General features: G+C 38.3%; 2 protein-coding genes across 2 annotated transcripts in view; both read right to left on the reverse strand.

Moving 5' to 3' along the window:
* The window catches only part of LOC132096058 (uncharacterized), a 332,561-nt gene that overhangs the window by 248,114 nt on the left and 63,261 nt on the right, over positions 1–21,186 (reverse strand). The window lies entirely within an intron of this gene.
* On the reverse strand, positions 7,726–12,450 carry LOC132160460 (uncharacterized). Its single transcript, XM_059570167.1, has 5 exons — positions 12,214–12,450; positions 10,656–11,641; positions 10,486–10,555; positions 9,586–9,754; positions 7,726–7,953 (listed from the first exon to the last, which is right to left on the reverse strand). The coding sequence occupies exons 1-5, from the start codon at positions 12,419–12,421 to the stop codon at positions 7,833–7,835; spliced, it is 1,554 nt and encodes a 517-aa protein (XP_059426150.1). The 5' UTR covers positions 12,422–12,450; the 3' UTR covers positions 7,726–7,832.

Raw genomic sequence — 21,186 nt, forward strand, 5'->3', positions numbered from 1 at the left:
ATGAATGAGGAACTTGAAAGTTTCCACACATTCAAGGGTGTAAATGTGTCTCTCCAAAGCCCCTTTCACACTGCGATTCCGGCAAATACACGGGTAAAGTGTTCCCGGGTCGCTAGATTTTGCACTTTCACACTGCCAGTGATAATCCGGAATATGTGCGTGCTTTCACACATAACCCGTAAAGATCCCGTAACAACACATGACATCAGGGCGTGACGTGTAATGTTCGAGTGAAAAACGTTAGGCACGTTATACTTTCACTGAAGCAAGCGAACGATCTCGGCGTCAGCGCAGAAAAGTGAGGAACTAACTGATCTCTGCTTTATTACAGTTTGCACGTATTTTTTTTGTTGCGAATGTTGATCTTCCTTCAAAACAGCCGGTAAAAGAGTCGCGCAATAACGTGCGTCACCCACTACGACATGACCTTAGATCTGGCATTTGTTCACACAGCGCTCGTCCCGTGATTGAACCCGCCAATGCTACTAGGTCCCCGACCCGGGTTCAATGCCAGAATCAATCCCAGGACATGTTTGCTTTCACACAGAAGGACACCGGGTCCGACGTGCAGTGTGAAAGGGGCTCAAGTGACGGAGATCATCAGAAGGCAGAGGAACTGTATTTCATGACATGACAACATTGAGCACACGCTGGAGGAGAACAGATTTAGCTACTGTAAATCTGTCAAACTGACCATCTGATGAAGACATGAGGATGAGAAACTCATGATACTCAAGACTCTCTCAACCAGTCCCACACTCCTCGAGGAATTCACGATTTTAAGTTTCAGGTGAGAATCTGCTCACTGCTGTCTCCACACTTCCATCAGTGAACATGTACAGCTCATTTATTTGCTGGATTTCTACAGATGATTATGATAATAGTGATTATGGGATCATCATATTCCATATACAGTTTAACAGAGATGGTTTGCATCTAGTGCAGAGTCAAGATCTACTTACTATCTTGAGATGGTTGACAGCCATTCTACATTCATAACTAAAATAGAGTATTAATTATAGGAGCTGTAGTGTTTCAGATCTGTGATCTCACTGTTGAGGTTTGGAAACATGTGAGTTAGACCGCAGGAGAGCAGAGATCATCTCTGAACCCAGTTTAGACATACTGTGAATTCTGAATCATTCTGATGACAGTTTATCTTCTTTCTCTCAGTGAGCTTCTGTATGCCACTAAACTCCTTTCAGTTAGACTGAGTTTAGACTGTTCAGAAGATTAACTTCCACAAGTCCTAACTTCCACAAGTCCTTCTTTTAAATCTTCTCTTTTATTATGGGATATATATATTACATTTATATTAATTCAGAACCAAATATCTGAGGGCTGCCTTGTTGAAAAAAAAAAAAAACCTGGGTATGATTTGAAATATAGTAGCTGGTCTGTGCTCAAGGTTTTTTATTTAAAATAATAATCATTCTTCTTTTAGCCATAGTAACCACATAACCTGGTTTTGTTACTTCTATTGATCATTTACAAAGATAATTCAGATAATGTGTGTGTGTGTGTGTGTGTGCGTGTGTGTGTGTGTGTGTGTGTGTGTGTGTGTGTGGGTGTGTGTGTGTGCTCTTGTTTTTGTGACATATCAGGACACAACTCTGTATAATGACATGGGTATGACACAGGTATAACAAGGAGAGGGTGACTTATGAGGACATAACCCATGTCCCCATTTTTCAAAACGCTTATAAATCATACAGAATGAGTTTTTTTTTTGAGAAAGTAAAAATGCAAAAAGAATCCTGTGAGGATTAGGGTTAGGTGTAGGGTTGGTGTAGGGCCATAGAATATACAGTTTGTACAGTATAAAAACCATTACCAAACCAAACATGAATCCTCCCGTTTCTATGCGCTATTTCACAATTTTCGAGACGCCTATGGCTCTTTACCACATAGCGTAATGCTTCATTCCCTTGAGGAAATAAAACTGCTGGAACAGTATATGGCATTACATCTCCAAACCCAGTTCAGGCTTTTGCCGATGATGTCCTCATAGTATCAAGAGAGGAGAACGTCATTACCAACGACTGCTTTCTGCAATAGTCTGGACTCGAGGTTAAGAATAATAAATGTGCAGTGTTCTATGAACGACGCAGCGTTGGTAATAGATGGTATAAGGCCAAGTATGATCAGCCTCCATCATTCATAATCGCTGGAAGCACAATCAGAGTTTATTCAAGACACGAATCATACAATTATTTAGGACATATGTTTAATGTTGCAGGAGAATGGCACGAGCAAGTGAGTGATATCTGCAAAGAATACTCCAGCAGTCTAGACTTGATAGACCAGTGTCCCCTACCGACCTGTATGAAACTCCAGGCCATTCGAGATATAGCTCTTTCCAAGATTCATCATCTGTTTGCCAACTTCCACATTGCTAAAAAATATCTGACAGAGCTGAACAATAAGACCATGCAGCTGGTAAGAAAATGGTTAAGTCTTAACACACACACAACAAGAAGTTTATGAATAAATCAGAAGGGGGACTGGGGATCCCTAACATTGAATGGATTTATACAGCAACTAAAGTAAAGCATCTACTGCATATGTTGAATAACGATGACTCTACAGTTCGCGAAGTTGCCCGGCGCTCACTGCTGCTGGATCTGAGCAAACGCAAGGTCCCCTATGTTGCAGATGGAGAACCAGGTTTCCTTGGTTTCCGGAAGAAACCTAGCGGAAAAATGGATACCAGAGCAATGGGAATCGGAGTACGTTTGGATTGGCCTGGTCTGAATGATTTGTGCAGCAATAACAATATACAGCTGAACTGGGCACATACTAGTGGGGAGCAGGTGAACATCACTCATCGGCAGGTTATGGATCCAAATGTGTATGCTGAGGCATCTATACATCACACTGGAACCAGTGAGAGTTTGAACAGCCGGACGTGCAGGTATGAAATCCTCCAATACTTTCAAGCACAACAGCGCGATTACTGGGTTAACCTTCGCCTTCAAGGGAAACTTGCATGCCAGAGCGCGGATCATACAGTTTCACACTCTGCATTACAAAATTCAGCCGTCAACGAAGATATCCTAAAATTTGTTTTTAAAGCTCGGATGCAAACTCTCCCGACCAAATATCTGCTAACTACACAGCGATAAGATAATGGAATCCACAGCACACTGAACGGATGCCCCGCGTTTAAAGGACTTTACATTGCGTGTCACGATTGCATCATAAACATAACAGCTCAAGAACTGCGCAAAGTATCTGGACAAAGTGCAATACATACAAACAAAACTGTTAAAACTAGCTGGTTTTTAAACCTGAATGATAATAATGTAAACTCCCTTAGAAGTGTTCTCAGGGAATACCCAAACACTCCAGACATCGTAGTCATTAATGAACTTTCTAAGAACATTCTGATTCTGGAAGAGGGCTGTTGATTTGATCTTTGCATGGACTTGTGTTTTTCTGAGAAAATGTTAAAATATCAGTCATTATCAAATGCTTTGGCAGTGTGTGGTTACAGGATCAAACTGATTATTCTTATTTTTGGTAGCTTGGGACATGTGCACAGATTATGTGTCAGAGGCTTGCAGATTGCTGGACTGAGTAAAAAGACCTCTAAGCAAACAGCCAGATATTGTTCTGTGCCAGCGATCATAGGCAGTCTGCATGTTTGGAGAAGACAATGTCACCTTTATCCATAGCCTACTTATTAATTTGGTTGCGACTTTTTAATTATTATTATTTTTTTTTTTGTAATGAAAATAGTAAAGCAGCTTTACAGTATCAAATAGGAAAATAGTTTGTCAATGCAAAAGGACAATAGCAAACTTTCAGTTTAAGGCTTTTCATCATTGAATTCAGTGACGTCATCATCCATACAAAATAAACAATTTATGTTCATTACATATTATTATAAATTCCTGCAACTTTTTTGTTAATAATTTCACCACCAAAAATGAATCTGCCTTAAAGGGGTCCGATTATGCTCTTTTACAAAGTATTGATTTTGTTTTTAATTTTGTCAGTGTGTGTTGTGATTGGTTAGCTGGCCCAGTGTGTGTTCTGATTGGTTAGCTGGGCGAGTGTGTGTTCTGATTGGTTTGCTGGGCCAGTGTGTGTTGTGACTGGTTAGCTGGATCAGTGTGTGTTGTGATTGGTTAGCTGGGCCAGTGTCTGTTCTGATTGGTTAGCTGGGCCAATGTGTGTTCTGATTGGTTTGCTGGGCCAGTGTGTGTTGTGACTGGTTAGCTGGGCCAGTGTGTTTTGTGACTGGTTAGCTGGGCCAGTGTGTGTTATGATTGGTTATCTGGGCCAGTGTGTGCTGTGATTGGTTAGTAGGGCCAGTGTGTGTTCTGATTGGGTAGCTCAGAAGAAGAGAGACGAAGAAGACAGGGCAACGGCGAATGTGGACTATTGACCAGGAGGATAAACTCGCTGAACTCTGACACGAACAGCGAGCGCTGAATGATGTTTCTAGCAACGTGTACCAAGCTTTTTAATTCTCTCTTTCTCTCTCACACACACACACGCATATGTAGTTTACGGGGACTCTCCATAGACGTAACGGTTTTCTGTACTGTATATTCGATCCCCTTACACTATCTCTAGTCATGAAAAAGAATCTGTATGTGTAGGAAACAGTCACGGCTCGTGTCAATATTTTGTATGCAGTTATGAGAGAGGGAGAGCAGTTAGATTAGGCAAATTCGACTTGAAGCATTGCTGCACAGAATGATCACCTGTATGACAGCAAAGTACCGCGAGAGCGATTCGATTGCATTGGATCCGTGTGCTCTCTTATCGCTCTCACGTTACTTTAATGTCATGCAATGATCCTTCTGTGCAGCAGTGCTTCAAGTCGGACACGTCTATAAACTTCGTGCGATTGCTTCGGAAATCGGCAGGTCATAAAATCGTTTCGCATATCACCTCATCCGTATGATTTTCTGATTAATTCACTCGTGATGTGTGCATGGACATGCAATCTTCTGACCATCCGAATTTGCACCGTGTACGCCCGCCTTTCAATCTTTGCAAAGTCTTGTTTAGTTCTGTAAAGCATTTCCGAGCGTTTTCCCTATGTTTGTTCCTTCCGTGTCTGACCTAGGATTGTTTATACCGACTCTGATTCTCTGCTGCCTGCCCCGACCTCTGCTTGTGACTGTTACTGATTCTGGATATCCCTGACATACCTGACACTGTTCCTGATTACTGCCTGTCCGACCATTCTTATAATAAAGTTCTGCATATGGATCCGAACGTTTCTGACTCACTGTAACAGTATCCTTCAGATACAATGGTATTTTTTCATAATGCTGTGGAGATGACTTAACATGACATCAACACCTCTGTCCAGCTGCAGTTGTACAGTAAGATATTATCATTGGATCTATTCAAACCAAACAATGGACCGGTCGACCACAGAATCCAGCATTGTACACCATAATATCAATGATCATTAATCATTGTTCTCACAAAAAAATATTTTCTCATAACATGAGATCGGTAGTTTAGTTTAAGGATGAATTATTGTAGTACTCTTCACTGTCATTAAAAAATAGCATGCAACTAGAGATCAGGCACATCCACTAGCATACAAATATGTCTATATTCATATAATGTTTTGTAATATATCTTCTGCGTAATAACTTTATGTAATTTTGGTGTGTATATCAAACTAAAAACAGAGTTTAAAATCCTTGATCACATCATTTCTTTTTTTGGACCATGAGTTTGTACACATGGTCCAGAATGTCCCTACGGGGTGTAAATATTTATGCCAAGATAATTTTTTTTGAATCCCAATATATCTGGTTATGCGTATGTTGAATATGCTTATTTCTATGCCCATGTTGTGCGTACACAACATTTATAAACGAGAGCACTGGTCACTATGTAGAACTATGTAGCAAGGCTTCTTGATGTCTTGAAGAAAAAACACATATGTCTTTACCTGTGAGAAGTGAAGAGAGAAAGATCAGTCCCAGCAGACACAAGTGACACTTATCAGCCATCTTCTCTTTCTGTCAGTCTTCCTCTTCATTATGTTCTCTCAACTCTTTCTTTAAATACTCTCAGCTCTTCCTGTGTTTGTTCACTTCCTCTGATCTGATTGACTGAGTGTTTAAATACTGCTATATAGTGAGACGATGCCAGTGCGTGATTGAGAAGTGCTGTTTGACTTTTCTGTTGTAAATGTTGATGAAATATTTGATCAAGTCAAGTCTGCTTTATTGTCAATTGTTCCACATGTACAGTACATACATACAGATAATTAAAATTGCATTACTCTCAGATCCCTGGTGCATACAGATAACACTAACAGTAGAGCCTAAAAATCTAGATCAAATATAAAATGTAAAATACAACTATACAATTCGGGCATGTAAAAAAAAATAAGACGAGTGCTTATAAGGATCAATTAAACACTAAAGTTTATTGCATAGAATCCTTCACAACACATGCATATAACGAAACGCGCTGCAAATCCTTCACAACACATGCATATTACGAAACGCACTGCAAATCCTTACAACACATGCATATAGCGAAACGCGCTCCAAATCATCACAACACATGCATATAACGGAACGAGCTGCAAATCCTTCACAACACATGCATATAACAAAACACGCTGCAAATCCAGAAGAAATTCTGTAGAACATGGTTCTCCCGGTTCAGGACTGGGTTTTAATTATATAAATTAATTTGCAAAGTTGAGTGTCTGCATGCAGAGGTGTAAGTCAGTAAGTACAATGGAAAATTTAATCTGTAAAACATGACGGAACCAGAGCGGAGTGGAGTGCTCGACGGGCCAGGTCGACATCGCCGGTCTGGAAGCCCAAGGTGCAGCTTCCAGAGATGCAGAGACGGCGCGGGGTCTGACGGGACATTGGGAGCCCATCCTGGGCTTAACGGGGGATCGGGAACCCATCCGGGGCTTGATGGGGGATCTATCGGGAAAAGATCTGTGGAGGAGTCATTGTCTATATCCCCAAAAACTTCTCTAAAATGACAAATGAAGTTCTGGAAGGACGAGGTGACCGCAGTTTCCTGAAACCACAACACTTCTGCCCATCTCAACGCAGCCCCGGATAACTGTAGGATAATAAACACTGTAAAACTTTTCACTGTAAATTTACAGTAAAATACTGGCAGCTGGGTTGCCAGCCACATACTGTATTTTTACAGAACTAGTACTGTAAACAGAATTTACAGTACTAGTTCTGTAAACCGTTGTACTGTAAATTTACAGTAAAATACTGGCAGCTGGGTTGCCAGCCACATACTGTATTTTTACAGTACTAGTTCTGTAAACCGTTGTTCTGTAAATTTACAGTAAAATACTGGCAGGTGGGTTGCCAGCCACATACTGTATTTTCCTAAATTAACAGTACTGCACTGCAATTACAAAATACAGCATATACCACAATTTTACAGACATTTTTAAAAACATTTTTACAGGGAAAACATTATACTCTGAACTTTAAACAAGAAAATAGAAACCAACAACATTATTTGTGTTTTAAAACATTTATTTTAAAAGCAACGACCAGACATTTGCCTTATATGAACACATTTGGCTGAAATGCCAGCTGTTTTTTTTTTTTTTTTACATTTAAAATGTTAGTTAAACACTTAACACTTTATAATAAAGTAATCTTGTTAACCTTAAACAAATGTACCTTTTTTTCAGAAATGTAAAGAGTCAAAAAAAGAATAGAACCTCAATGGCTGAAATGGCAGTTGTATTTTATAAATGGAATTAACGATGCAGTAATCATAATTACTTTTAATGTACTTGCTGACAGGATCTAAACAAAGTTCCATTCAAAGTCTGCAAGTTTTCGCAGAAGTTAGGAAACTGGTGGGCTTACAGTGGCGTTCTTTTTTTGCACAACTTGGCCAGTTTTCTTTGAAGTCACTTTTCCTTTTTTTGCTTTTGATCCACGTTCAGGATTGATGTCAACAAAGCGTCTAAAATGCAGAAAAGAGGAAAAAACACAATCAAATATTATAGACTGTGCATATAGAGAGAGAGAGAGAGAGAGAGAGAGAGAGAGATTTAACCATTATTCACCCAGCTTATTAACAATATAATCCCCTCATCAGGTACTGAATCAGGGCCTACCAGAGTGTGAGTTGAAATGCAGCCATAAACCCTGTTTATGTAGAGCACACATTGCCAAATCCAGTCCAAACATTTGTGACTTCATTAATTTAACTAAATTTCAAACTAGGGTCCTTTGCACCATGACCTTGAGCCAAATACTAAGATGGCGCAAGCCCTTACAAGCTTGTACCAAATCACGGAAGTGACCTCCACGTCTGTGTTAGCGGTAGCATTTGCCGTCAGGCAATTGTTATTTAATAAACTCCTGATGTACTTATAAACCTTCCAATCCCTCGTTTTAGGAGTACAGAACCTATTTGTACTACTGTAGAAGTTTGGTACCGTTCTGGTCATCATTATTAGTGGGGTAATTTACGAGACACAACTTTTGGAAAAGGCTTCTGGGGGGGGGGGGTGTTTGGCTCAATGTCATGGTGAAAATGACCCTAGGTTGATTTTACTCTGAACCATCCCTTTAAATACCCTTATTTTACGAAGGCCTAGACCTGGCTTAAAGGGTAAGTTCATCGAAATATAAAATATGTCATATATGACTCACCCTCATGTCGTTCCAAACCTGTAAGACCACAGTTTAAGATATCTTAGATTTAGTCCGAGAGCTTTCTGATCCTCCATTGCAAATGTATCTACGGTCTACTGTCCATGTCCAGAAAGATAAGAAAAACATCATCAAAGTAGTCCATGTGACATCAGAGGGTCAGTTAGAATTTTTTGAAGCATTGAAAATACATTTTGATCCAAAAATAACAACAATTATGACTTTATTCAACATTGTCTTCTCTTCCGGGTCGGTTCTGAGCAAGTTCACGACGCTGCTGACGTGTTTTCTGGTGTGCCCAATAACAAAGATAGCACATCAGCAGCGTCACCGCAGTGTTGTGAACGCACTCACAACAGAAATATTCTAACCGACCCTCTGATGTCACATGGACTACTTTGATGATGTTTTTCTTACCTTTCTGGACATGGACAGTATACCGTACACACAGCTTCAATGGAGGGACTGAGAGCTCTCGGACTAAATCTGAACTATCTTAAACCGTGTTCTGAAGATAAACAGAGGTCTTACGGGTTTGGAACGACATGAGGGTGAGTTATTAATGATATAATTTACATTTTTCTGTGAACTAACCCTTTAAGCTAAGCCCTGTCTGCACTGCAAAAAAATGCTTTTCTTTTTGTCTGGTTTCCTGTCCGAATATTAAAAAAAAAATCCTAAATCAAGATGCATTTACTAGATACGTAAAATAAGATAAGATATAATGTCTTGTTTTCCAAGGGAATTACTCCAAATTAAGGTTTTTTTTGAGACTGGAAACAAGACAAAAACACTAAGTAAGAAAAGCATGTTTTGCAGTGTGTGAAACCAGGTCCATATTGTTATTCCCAGTAGTCAGCTGTACAAAACGTTTATAAAAATTCAGTCTAAAACAATTCAGTCTAAAACATATATTTCAAATATGCTAATGACTTACCTCTGAACAAACTCAAGGGTGCATGCTGCCTCTTCCTGGTACTGTAAATTGAAATTATAGAAGGAGGCAAACAGCGCTGCCAGGCCAGTGATGAAGTTGGGCTGTGCTCCTTCACACACAACTTGACCCTCCAAACTCAACATCCAGCGCTGGTTGCTCAGAGATTGACCTGTAATAAAAATAAAAATCAGAAGGAAAAAGTAATAATATTATTGTGGGTTCCAGTTTGGTTCTATGTAGTTGTCTATTCATAATTCTACATAACTGTTAAAAGAACTCTGTTCACAGGATACACCATTTCATTCTGCCTTAGTAGTGCTTTTGGGTAGGGTTCATCAATACAGTAATACTATAATTTAATTTATATGAGCAATTTCCTATTTAGAGGAATAGTTTTCCCTGGTTAAATGAAAGTAGTGTTAGAGTTAATTAGCTGGACTTCACAACCACACAATTTTGCTGAACACAGTTGATTCTTCCATACATATGTTGCCAATTAAAATCTGTTTTATATTTCTCATACCATCACCATTCTCTTCCTGAAAAAAGTCACAATATTGAAACAACAACCCACTGCAAAAAATGCTTTTCTTAGTTACTATTTTGTCTAGATTCCAGACAAATAACTACAAGTTATTACATCAAGAATAATAAACTAGACAAGTAAAAATGATGTCTTTTTTTCTTAAAATTGTTTAAACTTTTTTTTTTTTTGCAATAACATTTCGGAAAACAATAATTATTTTTACTTGTCTAGTAAATTCTTCTTCATGCAAAAAAAAAGACACTTGGGAACAAAAAATAAATAGAAGTTAAGTAAAACATTTTTTTTTGCAGTGGGGCAAGTAAATGATGACTTGCTCTTCACTTTAAGGTTAAACAACTTTATTGTTTACATACCAAGAAATATAAGGCGTGGACTCTCTGGCAAATGAAGAGAATGCTGGACATCAGATGGAGTCGCAAATTCCTGAAACAAATTTTTAAAAAGACAGTACAACCATGATCAACAGACCAATCCATAAAAGAGATTATAGATAAATTAGATTGGTTGAATGATCTCTATTTACATCTGCTTGAAGGAAAACCCCATCTAACTTCTCTTTGAAGTGTGCAAGGAGTAGTTGTATGACCATGGCATCCACATCATTTTCACCTCTGGAGAGAATACTTCGAATGTCATCATTGGTTGGTTTGCTTTTGAAAAATTCAATTATGATTTGTCCACACTCCTGTATAGACAATTCCAAACATCTGAGCACTTTTTTGTCAGTAAGCTGTTCAAAATGTCCATATATATGCCTCTGTGTGAAGAGATATGGCCATTTAGTTTTGATATCTGCAATTGTAGGGGATGGGGTTGCATTGATCATGTGACGCTGAAGCCAATAGGTTCCCTCCATGAGCTTGCAAACGTCTCCTCTCTCTGCTCCAGAGATTCCTTCATGAAGATGCATCTCCTCAATCTTCTGACGTTTCACTTCAAGACTGTCATAAGTTTCACCAGGTGGAAGAGCAGGCTGCCATCTTGTACAACCATACGAGTCAGTGGAACTTCGTTTTCTAGTAGTTCCGGTGTCACTTCTTTGGATCCTATGATGACTTAGTGTATTTGTTCGATTCAGGTGCTCTATGCGTACTTTCAGCTGTGAAAGAACAGATTCATATCCACCCCCAACCTGCTTGTCACCCAACATGTCAGCAAAAGACTTTGGATACTGGCTCACTATTTTGCGACTAACAGTGAGACACTGTGATCTGGTGGGGTTCTTGTCATGTTTTCTCATTTCGTCAGCAAGGATTCTAATCATTTGTCTTCGATCAGAAGGAGAAGGTCTCTGTCCATTCTCAACAGCAGTCTTTATACCGTCTGGCATTAAGTTCCAGGGAACTTGGAAATTTTCAGTCCATGAATGTGTGGCACTGGCTGATGCTAAACTGCTTGATGTTGGCTTTGAGGAGCTTGATGGAGGTGAACCAAGAGTAGTGTTTGTTTCGGGGGGAACCGAGGGGAGAACCTCAGCAGGTGGCAGTACGACTGTGCAGTTTTGATGTTCTGTGTTTATATATATAAATAAATAATCAGTTATTGTATCAAATTACATAATAAACAGTACTGGAATGCATTTTAACAGATAAAAGGGATAGTTCACACAAAAAAATTAAACATTCTGTCATTAATTTCTCACCCTCACGTAATTCCAAACCAGAAAGACTTTTGTTCACTTTGTTACATAAATGAAGATATTCCTGATAAAATCCAAGAGACTTCTGTCCCTTTATAGACAGTATACTCAACTTCCACTTTCCGTATAGTAATCTATATGACTCCAGTGGTTTAACTTTAATGTTAGAAGTGGTTTGTTTAACCCCAGAAACTAAAAACAATGTACCACTTTATTTACAAAATAATAATCTCATCAATTTCAATTTTGATAATTTCATCAAAAATATCTTCATTTGTGTACTGAAGATGAAAGATTGTATTGCTTGTTTGGAATAACTTGAGAGTGAGTAATTAATGACAAGGTTTCCATTTTTGGGTGAATAAATCCTTTTCATATGAATAAATTTTCATATACTATATTTGTGTTGTTGTTTTTTTTTTTACATCAACTTTATCTTTACCTTGATTTTTCCATGAACTAAGAAGTTTTCTGCATTGGATAGGTCTTATAAACTCCAAAATGTCATCTTCTTTTACATAAATCAAATCATCCAAGCTTTCGACACCTTGGCCCATGAGCTTCTCAACAAGCTGGTTGGTTACATCTGGAGATAGGCTTGGCAACACCAACAGTACAGCATCTTTCAGGACTTCTTTCATTCCAGACATTATTCTAAAAAATTGGGAAGGAATGATGGAGAACAATTACTGACAAGCCACACAATGAATATTCTGGCAGAGGATAGTAATCCAGTAGACTGTCTTGATTTATACATAGGTAGCCTTGATCTTGTGGTTTCAAGCAATGAACTCCCTGGTCTATAAGACAAAAAGACTGACTTTTCTTTGTGACAAAATACACATTGCAATTGTCATGTACAATAATTAAATGAATGTTCCCAAACACAATTCCCTCATCATTCTTCTGCAAAACAACATGCATGTTTTTTTTATAAAGTGTTCCCTTTACAGTCACTTCATTACATGCTACTGTATTCCCTGGCTGAAAGTTAAGACAAGCAACAGATCCTTGAATGTCATCATTGTAGTCATTAACATGAAACTCTATTCCCCTCTCTGCCACAACATTTTCAGGGAAAGGGCTTCCAGCATTTAGGTAAGCCTGAAGAAGTTGATGTCTTTCTGCCAATGTAGCACTCAAGTTCTTGAAATTGTGCAATTTTCTTGCACACTGTTTAAAGTATGAGTGCTTACTTTCAAAGCGTAGTGTCCAGAGGCGAATAAGTGGACCAAAACGACCAGTGAGTTCAGGATAATGACACAGGTAGTGGTGCTTTGGCTTAAGGGGATGCTTTGGAAAAAACACCTTTCGAGTCTCAATATACTCCTCTATTAGCACTGATAAATATGCAATCTGACCAGTATTAATGGAAGGAGCACAGATGAGCTCTGCTATCTGTCTGAGTTGAAGTACTAACTGCCATACCTCATTTTCAGTTGGACAGACAATCTTTTCCCCAACCAAAAGAGGTAAAAGCCGGAGAAGGCACCAATTCTGAACTGCATGTCCACTTAATTTCCCAGTACCAGGAGTCACCTCAACTGGTTTATCACGCGCATCATTCCCAAGATACTTAAACTGGTTAATACGATGATTTAGTTCAGTGTATGTGAACTGTTTCTCCTGATTCACAAGTTGATCGATATACAAAACAAGGTCAAATGACACAACACCTTCAAAAAGATCGTGTCCAAGACAGGGAGGTAATCCTGGCTGGCAAACGTGAAAATATTTCAGGTCATTAAAGGGAGAATTACATTTGACACCAATTGCAATTTTAGTTTGATCAGCATCCAAATCCTTAAGATTTTGCTCATACGACTCCACAGTTCTTGTTAATGCCTTTGTTAGGGGAGCTGAGTTAAATGTCTGGCGGTCAATTTCACAGTATCTGCAAAAGTTTTTACTTTTACTGAAATTCTCAACAAAGCCACCAATGTAATGTGATCCAAGGTTATCGCCAGCTATGGCACACAATGTACCTTTGTGCACCTTTCCATCCGCTAACTCAACACCATTTTCCTCAAGGTCTTTAAGGTCTTTTACCAGAGTTGCAAAGACCAAATCTTGTCCAAAAAATCTAAAATCTTGTTCCCTACACAGCAGAACTAGCTGCATAGGGTCAATGCCTGACCTACAATGAGGCAGCAGGTTTGCAAGTGTCATGTAAACGGCAAGAATTTTGTGCTTTTTCTTACCAGAACCAAGTGGATTGGCAACTTCAAAAGCATCTTCATACAAGATTATAGCTAATGAATCTTTATCAGTTTTGAACAGCATATTTTCATCAATATTGTTGCCATCCCATACATCAGAGAGGATATCTTTTGCTCTGACTTCAGATCGTGAATTATTATGTTGTTCTATCACTGATTTACAGCAGAACAGTGCTTCTAAGCTTTTCTTAATAGGAATGTATTGAGCAAAGCTTTCCTTGCCAGATTCATTTTGACCAAGACAGACTGGGACAGGATCCACAAACTTAAAATTGTCTTTATAAAAAGACTTTCTTCTCTTATCAGTGCTAAGTGTATTAATATTAGACCTCCGAAAAAGATCATCAGTTTGCAAGACATCAAAAACACTCTTTATATCATTTTCAGAAATACCAAGTGCAATCAATTTTTCCCCTAGCTTGAGTAGCAAATAAAACTGGCTAATATCATGGATGTCTTGCATCCCCTCAATTACCGACTGAATCACAGATGATGGGAGAATATGCTTTGCCTGTAACTTGAGATAAAACAGAGCCATGTTTTTCAAAAAAAGAGATTCATCTGCATTATCTGGCAAAAGTGCATTCTCCAACTGCTCTATGCCATCACCACAATCAAAGAATTCAGACTGTGGATGTGAGTGTTCGGCCATGTTAGATGCCTCACCATACGGCATCTGTACTGAAACATTTGACTGCAGTATAGTACGACGCAAACTTTCTGCTGAAGAGTTTCGATGTTTTCTGGATAAATGTGAAGTCAATGTTGATGCTACAGAAAATTGTTTATTGCATGTAAATGGACATGGCACTCTGGTGCCTTCTTTGATATGATTTTTCAAGTGTAAAACGAAGTTTTTCAAATCACTGCACTTTTCTTGACATGTTCCAATATCACACACTAAGGCATCAATTCCTAACTGCTCAACAGATGACTTTGAGGGCCTGTCTTTGTGATCCCTGAATATGTGAGCTTTGAAAGCAGTGAACTTTTTAAATGTTCTGGAGCAATCTGGAATACCACATTTGAAAAGGGAATTTGGAACATGATTATGGATTTTCATGTGCTGGCAAAATGCTGACAACGATTCAAAAGTACAATCGCAGAACTGACAACATGGCATTTTTGCACGTGGACTAGACACTACTAAAGCACTTACTTTAGCACTGGATTTTTCATCAGATTATAAAACCTGAAACGAAGAAAAAAAAGCAGATCAGCCAAATGACATGATGGTAAATCACTCGGTGGCACGAGTGATTTTTATTTTCGCGATTTTTATTTTATATAACTTATATAAGCAGGTCATGCAAATGAAATGGTATGCTGGCTGTGTGAATTGTCGAAGTTAAGTTAATGTGACGTTACTTGTTAAAAAATGAGTTTTTTTCCGCGGTAGAAAACAACGCTCGCAAAATCAAACTATTCGTGTAACTTAAACAATGTAGAAAACCGAACGTAATAATTAAATATAAATAGATTGGCTTACCGTATCAGTCAGTTAAACAGTCTTCTCAAGCGCTAAAATCCACTTTTGCTCACAGATGCATGAGCGATTCTTCCTCCCGACGTTAACCGTTTCTGCTGCGTCACAGGCAATATTTGAAAGCCCCACACAAAAGCTCACAAGAAACGAAGCTCACACGAACCAAAAAGCTTAATTACAAATTCACAAAATCTCACACAGTTGGCACATCAGTTTGCGTCACGTCTCATCTGAATTTGAGCGCGAATACAATCAATCCCACAATGCAATGCATTTACAGTCTGATACTGTATTACGAATTTATCGGGAGGAAAGCAGAAATGTGCTGTATATTTACAGCTGCTCTGTAAATTATACAGCCTTATACTGTATTATGGAAATACAGTACAATTCTGTAAGAAATTCGCTGTAAATTTACAGTAAAGGGTTACAGTGAAAGAGACTTTTGATCTCTCTGTACGGTATTGATAAGCGTGTTGTTCCAGGATGAGCAAGCATTGTGACAGGAATTCATTGCAGTCCTCCTCCAGGCCGGAGAAGGACTGAACTTGCCGTATACATCAACGTTGAAAGGCTGTCCTCAGGTTGTGCTGAATTCCCTTTCGGTTTGCGTCAAGCCTTCTGTCAGGTAGGACTCAAGTGAAGTGAGTGAAGTGAAAGTGACATTCAGCCAAGTATGGTGACCCATACTCAGAATTTGTGCTCTGCATTTAACCCATCCAAAGTGCACACACACAGAGCAGTGAACACACGCACACACACTGTGAGCACACACCCGGAGCAGTGGGCAGCCATTTATGCTGCGGCGCCCGGGGAGCAGTTGGGGGTTCGATGCCTTGCTCAAGGGCACCTAAGTCGTGGTATTGAGGGTGGAGAGAGAACTGTACATGCACTCCCCCCACCCACAATTCCTGCCGGCCCGGGACTCGAACTCACAACCTTTCGATTGGGAGTCCGACTCTCTAACCATTAGGCCACGACTTCCCTAAAGGACACAGATGTAAAGGTTAATTCAGAACTGTGTTTATTTAATAAGGTTTCAAGTGCTCAGTGTTTTCAGTTCCTTAGTGCACGGTGAAGCTTCGAACTTCTAGTGCAGGCTTGTATGAACTTGTATGAATGGTGATTCACGGTCCTGGGAACAGCAGAAGGAGAACACAGGTTAGGAAAACACTAAGGTGAGTATACGTTACGTCTGGCTTGCAGGAGTTTGGAGACATCTTTGAGTAGATCGTTCCTGTTGGAGGCTTGATCCGGAACAGAGGTACGGATGAGTGCTTTTAAGGTGTCTTGATGAGATCGTTAATCATCAACAGGTGTTGGTGCTTAACTGGGCAGGACAATGAGAGGCTTCCAACATATATATATATATATATATATATATATATATATATAGTGCTCACGGAAGAGAAGACAATGCAGAATAAAGTCGTAGTTTTTGCTATTTTTGGGACAAAATGTATTTTCGATGCTTCAACAAATTCTAACTGACCCTCTGATGTCACATGGACTACTTTGATGACCTTTCTGGACATGGACAGTATACCGTACACACAGTTTCAATGGAGGGACTGAGAGCTCTCGGACTAAATCTAAAATATCTTAAACTGTGTTCCAAAGATAATCGGAGGTCTCACTGGTTTGGAACGACATGAGGGTGAGTTATTAATGACATAATTTAGATTTTTGGGTGAACTAACCCTTTAAATCCACTTTCGCACTTTGACTGGCACAGAGACAGATTGGACGTGTTGAGCACTGGTCATATTATCACACATATTCTGTATTTTCAACCATTTAATGCTTATTTAAAGTTTCAGACATTTAAATACACGAGTACTAGCAAAAACATACATTTAAAGTTCGTAAAATATACGCTGATGACTATGGAAACGGAAAGAATGATCCTTACAAATATAATCTGACTTCATGTAAAGATTGAGTAGGTAACCATAAAGTGTACTATGCTCTTCTCCCAATTTACCGGAGATTTACTTAAACGTGTTTTGGCGTGTTGTAAATCACACAGCTCTGATTCAGCGCGAACCAACATGGCGGCACCCATCACCCGGTATAGATCAACTAACACAATCTATAAAACAGTGTTTAAGCTACCAAATATATTTACTTTCACATATTTCAGAATCTGAATATCAGATATTACATAATACAGTGAGCATGTTTGGGAAGATTTTGAATAAAACAGGAAAAACTAAATAAAAGCGATCCATGTGTCATACAGATATGTTGTGGCTGTGTTGTGTCACATGAGAAAGCATGAAGCGTCGCCATGGAAATAATAAGGCGATACATTCTAAAATAACAGTCGCCTAAAAAAACTCACGCCGGGTTCTCAGCTAGAATATTTTAAACTCACGTAAAGCAAGAGGGTTAAATGTTAGGATGTATTCTTGTAAGCATTGTAGAAAGTTTCTGTGTTATATATTCTTGATAGTCATAGGTGGAGCGTGTGTGAGGCTGGGCTACGGGGACTTTTATTGACAATCTGAAATAGCAAAAAGTTTCCTGTGAGTGTTAGGGTTAGGTGTAGGTTTGGTGAAGGGTCATAGAATATACAGTTTGTACAGTATAAAAACCATTACGCCTATGGGATGAACCACTTTTCACAAAAACACCCCTTTGTGTGTGTGTGTGTGTGTGTGTGTGTGAGAGAGTTTCACCAACTCCATTCCCATGGGTGCCTTTTGTTCGATTTCATTCTGGATATTTCCAGACTAAGACGTGTATTAAATCAGCTGTTAAATCCATATCTTAAGCCATGTCTACACCAAGAGAACCCATTTTAATCAGTTGATGCAGTGACCACACTGGACATGGTGCGAGGTGACAAATCTAAAGTAACTGATGCCTCCTTCTCTTCCGAATCTTTGAAACGTGTTGAAAGTAAAAACCTAAAAAAACAGAGCGCATAAGAAAGTGACTGCACGCGTTTGTCACAGAATGCACGCTTCCCAGCTGAAACAACCCCCAACGTGAAACTGAAATAATAACCTGTGATATAAGATTGTGTCCATATTGCACATCTAAATGATTCATCTCACACTATTAACAGGTGTGTCATGTAGGCTACACTTCTTGTACTTCTTTTGGGCACCACAAGGTGTCACGATGTCCTAAAAGCCTACTCTGACTCGATTTCTATTCCTGAGGGAAAACACGCTCTACTCGTTACCCTGTGGACAAAAGTAATGTAGAAATAAATATATGTGAATATAAATAAATGCATAAATAAATAAATGTGGTAATAAATAAAGAAATACATAAACAAATATATAAATGTGGAAATAAATAATATGGAAATAAAGAAATACATACATAAATAAATATATAAATGTGGAAATAAATAAAGAAATACATACGTAAATGAATATATAAATGTGGAAATAAATAAAGAAATACATACGTAAATGAATATATAAATGTGATAATAATGTGGAAATAAGTGTATAAATAAAAGAAAAAAAGAAAAAGATTTGAAAAAAAAAATACACAAATTAGGAAATAAAAATTATAATTAATTATTTTTGCTTTTTTCTTTGTACATTTATTTATATATTTATTTAATTATATTTGCTTTTTTAAATGTCTTTGTAAATGTATTGATGTATTGATGTAATTCTAATTATGGCAGAGATGGCGGTCCATACCCTACTATAAAGCAGGCAAGCGAATAAGTACCTTTGAATCTTTAATTATGCATAAAAGCGTAGCAAAAATTGCATTTATTCTCGTGAAATTCGGACGTACTTTATCATTCTAATATGCCTACTTACCTAATCATGCATAATCTCAAGTTTTGTGTGGGATTTTCATGAAGACAATTAAATAAGCTTGTTTGTTAGGTCATTGGACATGTTACACTAAAGTTAAGTAGTTGGCAGTGTTTTATATTATTATTAATATTATTATGATTGGGTGAGTTGTACAGTGCTTCATGTGGCTCTGCAGAGACGGTGGTTCTTCTCACACATCAAATCCAGCACTCTTTATTGAGCAAGGCAAGTCTTGTAATGTCAGCTGTGATGAATTCCTTGGTTGTTTTTGTAGTTCTGAATGATGTATTAAAGTACTTCAGATGTAATTCACATTTGTGTTCATTTTTTAATAATTTTTTTATGTAATCTGTAAGCGCTGGTAAAGCGATACTATAATTGTTAGTGTATAATATTATTTTAAGGTTCAAATGTGTCAGCAGCCAACCTGCTTTGTCCTTTTAAACTATATTAGGTTTCTGTGAAATTCAGTTGATAGCTCAGCTATATCTAAATTCATTGTCATTTTAAATCTGACAATAATTCATAATAAGGACATTTGGTGAATGGAGAGACGAGACAGAGTTCGGCACAAAGTTAGGGCTCCCTAGAAGACTTCTAGCTGAGCATCATCTGCACATAAAAACATCTCCGAATCTGCTTGTGATCTTGTGGTCAGTGATCTTTTAAAGTGTGAAGAAGTCACAACCTCTAGAAGTGAGTGAGCAACAAGAAGTTCTTCCTTTGGAGGGAAACTTCACGATCCATTGTCTTCTAGCAGGGTATTTCAATATGAAACTGGATTGGGTGTTTGAGATTCTTCTACTGATGTGTTACAGAGTTAGCCAAATGTAATGTAAAATAACAAATAGAGAATGAGAATTGGTGTTTATACCAAGCATGCTACACGTGATCTTATTTAACCACAGCATGCAGTTCTTTAATAAAATCCTCCTAATGTGCAGCTTATATATAATAGTTAGTAAGGTAGTTATTAAGTTTAGGTGTTGATATGATTAGGGATGTAGAATATGGTCATGCTGAATATGTGCTTTAATAAACAGCCAATATGTTAATAATAGACATGTAGTAAGCAAACAGTTATACTTGGTCCCTAAACTAAAGTGTTACCGACTAGATTTAAAGTCAGCTGATTTTATCTCTAAAATCAGTTATATAATAATTAATATAAAAAGAGTAAGTGGTCTAATTGAAAAGGGAAATGTAAGACAGATTAACCCCTTGGTCAAGTTGGTCAAACAAGTTCATAAGACTAGTATTGAGACTAGTTGAGATGTAAATTGATATTTCAGAGATGCTCCACAGAACTTTCTGGATTAATAATTGTGTGTATGATTGGTCCAGGTGCTACACTATGTATGGAGTATCCCTAGATCTTTAATCTTCTACTTTCAACGATGAAAGTTTGGGATTCAGCTCTTCAACATCAGTTTCACTCATTTTCAGACCAAGGCTCAAGGGGAAATGATCAGACAGAAATATTGCATATTTCACAACTTCGCACATATTTCAGATCCTGTTTTAACATGAAAAAATAGTCTAATCTAGACACGTAATTGCTGCCCTGATACGTGTATCTTTCTGATTCTGCTTCATGCTTTTCTTTCCAGACATCTGACAGCTGCTATATACTCATGAACCTTGTCAGTCTTTTTCTCCGTGGCTCATGTGCTTTCTTCACATCCTGGTCATCGAGTGTTGTGTTAAAGTCTCCACCAAATACAGGCCTGCATTTTAAAGCTTCTGAGACACTTCTTAAGAAACTGGAGAAAATCTTTACCATGAGATCACAGATTAGATGGTCGTCGTCAGAATGGTAATAGACACTCACAAAGGTGTACTTCTGATTGTCAATCTCAGCATGAACCCAAGCGTAATCTCCATCCTCACAGATTGCTTCCAGACGTGTGTGTGGT

This window comes from Carassius carassius, chromosome 1 (genome assembly GCF_963082965.1).
Source record: "Carassius carassius chromosome 1, fCarCar2.1, whole genome shotgun sequence".
In the NCBI taxonomy this organism is placed as follows: Eukaryota; Metazoa; Chordata; class Actinopteri; order Cypriniformes; family Cyprinidae; genus Carassius; species Carassius carassius.

Bases quoted from the DNA above. Each gene is read 5' to 3' on its own strand.
- LOC132160460 (XM_059570167.1), bottom strand. From the start codon at position 12,421: ATGTCTGGAATGAAAGAAGTCCTGAAAGATGCTGTACTGTTGGTGTTG. The intron at 10,556-10,655 runs GTAAATAGAGAT...AATTTGTTTCAG, and splicing joins GGGTTTTCCTTCAAGCAGAT to GAATTTGCGACTCCATCTGA. The intron at 7,954-9,585 runs GTAAGTCATTAG...TCTGCATTTTAG, and splicing joins ACCCTTGAGTTTGTTCAGAG to ACGCTTTGTTGACATCAATC.